The 5000-nt window shown below is 32.5% G+C and overlaps 1 protein-coding gene across 1 annotated transcript in view; it reads right to left on the bottom strand.

The window, feature by feature from the left end:
• Positions 1–1110: 1110 nt before the first annotated feature.
• Positions 1111–5000, bottom strand: part of Septin4 (septin 4) — a gene marked incomplete at its 5' end in the record, with an annotated part of 8571 nt that continues 4681 nt past the window's right edge. Inside the window, 3 exon segments of the mRNA XM_070136019.1 lie at positions 1111–2313; positions 2687–2788; positions 4792–4925. Coding sequence (XP_069992120.1) covers positions 2194–2313; positions 2687–2788; positions 4792–4925 — 356 coding nt within the window.

Raw genomic sequence — 5000 nt, 5'->3', positions numbered from 1 at the left:
ATCATTGATTTAAAGATAATAAATAAAAGCAAAAATGAAGTGCACTATGTATGGAGGGGGGTGTATGGGTGTGGGTGACCATTTGCATATGTGTGTGGGTATGCATGTGCGTGTGAATGTGCGCATGCACGTGCGTATGCCTTTGTGGGTGTGAGTGTGGGTGAGTGGGTGGGTGGGTGGGTGGGTGGGTGCGTGTGTGTGTGCGTGTGCGTGTGCATGTGCGTATGCGTGTGTGTATGTGTGTGTTTGTGTGTGTGCACATGTCTTTGTATGTGTGTGTGATGATTTGCAGAATGAAAAATCTTTTTTTTTTTTTCTTTCTTTCTTCTTGGACTCAAGTAATGACAATGGCATTTGTAAGGATTATGCTGGACTTTCACTTCCTTTCATTCAAACAAATGAGCTTTACCTGTACTAGGAGATGAGTAAGGCAGAATGGTTATATAAAAAATTTCTAAACCCTAAATCACTGGATCATGATTTGAAATAACACTAATAGAACTAATTTCTACTGTAGTGTAGTCTGATAGTTACAGGGCTTAAAAGATAGTTGTGTAGCACCTGTATAAAGCCAAAAAATAATATAGTTTATCCATATACCTTTTCGTTGGACTAATTCTATGACATTCAATGTTTCACCATATAATGAGTGAACCTTCATTCTGCACATATGAAGGGAAAGATAGTGCAATAAAGATTATGCAAATAAAATATGATAAGTATACCCCACAGCTAAAGCTGCATATCTGGTCTTAAAAACATGGGAAATATAATCACCTAAAAACAGGAAAGTGACAGCAAGGAATATGGCATTGTCAGTCATTCAGAGGCAGTTTCTCACAAAGCACCATGGCAAAGAGGAAAAGGAATACGGTCAAGCACACAGACCTTGGTTTTGTTGTCTGGTACTGGAGCAAATTAGTCGCACAAAAACATATAGGAGTGATAATTCAAATATATCATGCCAGTCATCAAATGCATTCTATAAAACAACTGACAAAAACAATAATATTAATAATAAAACATTCACCAAATTAATTTACAAAAAAAAAAGTTTTGCATCTTATCAGAAATCCTCACGTGTAAGAGTAAAAGAATATGAAAGTCTGGTAAGAAGTAAAAGTACATTACTACATATTCTAAGTAACATTTGCATTCCTTGATAAAATAGCCCAAAATATGAAATCATGGGTAATACTGTGTTTTAGTAATACACACCTGACCTACTCTTAACTGAATGTTATTTTGTTTACATGTAAGGTATATACTAAAGCACAACAGTGACACATAGTGTTAAATATAGCTGTGTTGCCTTTAAAACTGCTGTGCAGCTTTAGGACAAATTACACAAATGAGGTCACTGAACAGATAATAAAGAACAATTTGAATCGATTCACATTTCTATACAGTTGTATGATACAAAGTCATTTGCCGTTCAGGGTTGATCCCATCACGTTGGACAGTCAGAAATATACAAACATACCACATGTTTTCAAGCATTTGTTTGACTATTAAGAAATGTTTATTTATAAAATAAGGTAAGTTACAGTCAGAGGAAAAATATTTACAAAATTAACCCTGGTTAAAGAACACAGAAATCATAATAAAAAATACACAAAAGTAACAGAATATAATGATATTCAGCAAATCAAGGATTTAACATAATATATTGTCCCAGCATACATTATATCAATACAAGTGATAAAAAGCACATGTAACTACTAGTCAGTAGCATCATCCAGTGAGACCATATGGCAGCTCTCATTTCTTACAGCAAGATCTTTACATAATAGAGTACGAAAGGGAAAAAAATGCATATATGTCTCAAAATACATATGGGTAAAATACCAATGGTATTTACCAGAGGTAACACTGAATACCTTTGATGTAAAGAGAAGAAAAAGGATGGAAGTAAATACTTCAGTTTCCACTATGGAACCTTTGGTGACAATTTTAAATACCAATGCCATATGACAGCAGTGTTGAAGGGTGTGTATGAATGTGGGACTACTTGCCAAAACCATTTACTCCTTCCTCCACACAAACAGAGGGTGTGGACTGTCGTCATGAACAAGCAGAAATGGTTGGGTTATCACAAGAACACACTAATGACATCATGAACAGTTTGTTGAGACACCACATCAAACAGGCAGTAACTACAAAGTAATTGAAGGATAGGGAGGAGTTGTGATGTCACACGTTGACCACGGAATCTCGTTTACCAGGCTCAAGGGAGAGAGCGGCACTCGGGTCCTTACCAGATTCTTTCAATTTCTCCTGCATCTGACTCAGCATCTCCTGCATTCGGCGAATCTGAAAACAAGTTTGGTTTGACTCAGTTTAATCAGTAATGATTTGGTGTTGGCCACCTGATTTGCTTATGATGATTGTACAACCAAGCATTTTATTTGGAAATAACTATACTTAAAAACTATATAGTATTTATAGTTTATGTCAGATCCAGATACAAATAAAGATTTGGCAGAAAGGATATTAGTAATAAAGATTTCATCTGTTAGGCATATATAGAAAGTAAGATCTCACTTGTATCATGAACAAATGCTAAATTTGAATTGAGCTTAGTTCCCATTAGATTTCATCTTAAAATTTCTATGAAAAAAAAGCTATTATCTGAAGACCATCCATGTTTTTTATTTCCTTTTTTTTTTTTTTTTTTTTTTCATACTTCCTCATCCTTTTGCTGAAGCAGCTTATCTGTGTCACCAACAGTGTCGAAATTGGCTGCACTCTCTCTTTTTAACTTGTTTCTCTCCTTCAGTGCTACCTGCTGAAGAATACAGACAGATTTATTAGAATTATGTTACAAGTCAGTCATGTTATTAAGGACACATAGATATATGCAAATTGCATATATTTAAGAATCTGGAGCCCCTTGAAAACTGTAAACTAATCTTTTTCCATTTCTGTTTCCATGGTATTGCGTGCATCAGTTTAAGAAATGAAGCTTCTGTTAAGTGTAAAATTACTTAAAGGCCCTTTTCTTATTTATTAAATCCAATTCTACAGATCAACAACTAGCCGAAGCTGCTCTCAATTGGCATTCAACCCTAACCTTCAAATAACGCACGAAGAGCAAACATTATGTCTGCAGTCATTTCAAAGTATCTTTTTTTTTCATCATGACTAATAATACATTTTATAACTTTCACTTTATTGGAAATCAGAAATGAAAATAGATTTTGTAAATGATGTATAAAACAGGGATGTATTCAGGGTTTAAACACAGAGAGCACAGATCACAGCTGTGAGCTACTGGTTTAGGATGCTTATAAATATGGCCATCTTTTACTTCATTCTGAAACCTTCCAAAAATGCAGAAATCAAAATGCAGGTTTATGCTGTAACCTCCCATTCCACATCAATGTTTGCAATATATTTTTCATCACAAATAGATGCATTACATTAATATATATATATTTTTTTTCTTTACTTTTTTTTTTTTTCTTTTTACTTTGCTTAGCTGTAAAGCAAGAAAACTAAATTAAGTATGGGGGTCATAAAGTACAAATAATTTCAATCATTGTAAATAAAGTTTTCTTTGACTCTAAAATCATTTACCTCTAATAACAGCCAAATGATTTTATACAAAAAAAAAAAAACACTCAAACTCCACAGATTCATACCTATACTTATATCGGTATGGAATATGTATATTATTACAAGGGTCCCGTACCAGAATATTGAAAGAAAAAAAATAAAAGAAAAGTATTTAGTATATGGAATCCATTTTGTTGAAAATCTATATTCTTCTCTTAATATCTTTCTTCTAAACCCAATTAAATCTGTTGACTATGTCATTCTTATTGTATTTCAAAGGGAGGAAAATTTTATAGCAAAACAATAAAATCTTGATTACTAGCAGATAAATGAATACAAACTTGGCCAGACTCTAAAATAAGCATTGCACAAATAAGAATTACAGTGTCTGCATGAAATAAAAATTCAGCTCCAAATCAAAATGTTTTAAAAAATATAAAAAATCTCCAACTGGGATACTGCAAGCAATATTCACCAGTGATTTTAATGATCAAAGTTTACTATATACAGAATAGCAATCAATATGAGATACTTTTAACTTGACCAAGTATTTCACTGGAGAAAATAATTAAATTTTTACATAAGTATACATTTTTATTAATCAGTCTTGAAGATTAATTTCTATCAATCTTAAATACAAATTCTTATTAATCAATCTTAAATATAAATCTTTTCTGATCAATCTTAAATATAATTTTCTATTAATCAATATCAAATATAATTTTCTTTTAATCAGTCCTACATATAAATTTCTATTAATCAACATAATTAATTAATATAAATGTTTATTGATCAATCTTCAATATATATTTCTATTAATCAGTCTTAAATAAGACAGTATAAGTAACGCATACATTTAAAAAATTATCTAATACTGCTTGCAGTAAAAATATTCTTTAATAGTATCAAGGTCCTGCTTCTGAGGCTATCGGCCGGTTTGTTAACCCAATGAGCAATCATTATACAGATATGCATATACACTGAAATAAATGCATATCTATCAGTCTAGTCCTCTGCATAACTACCATATAGATAGAGAAATAAATGCATATATATCTGATAGATTGACAGATATGCATTTATTTCTGTGTATATGCATGTCTGTATATATGAATATTCATTGGCTTGGGCCAAGCACAATTTTTACAAACCAGCTGTACGACTCTACACTGCAATTGAGATCTACTCAATATAGTAAGAAAAGAGAGGGGATAAGGACAGAAAATCACTGACCTGCATCTGAGATATACACTGAGCCCTAAAGTTCTCATAATGGATATCCTGCGTGACTTCCTTCATATCCTGCATATGAGTTGATATGAGCATGGTTCGCAGCTTTACAAAGTCACAGTGTGCAGGATTCTCCACTGAAATTAGTTTGGGGGAATATTAGCTGTTAAATCTCTGTACTAAGTGCCTGTATATATATATTCATTATTACT

The sequence above is a fragment of the Penaeus vannamei genome, chromosome 21 (assembly GCF_042767895.1).
Source record: "Penaeus vannamei isolate JL-2024 chromosome 21, ASM4276789v1, whole genome shotgun sequence".
Lineage (NCBI taxonomy): Eukaryota > Metazoa > Arthropoda > Malacostraca > Decapoda > Penaeidae > Penaeus > Penaeus vannamei.
This window is presented reverse-complemented; position numbering and strand designations above follow the sequence as displayed.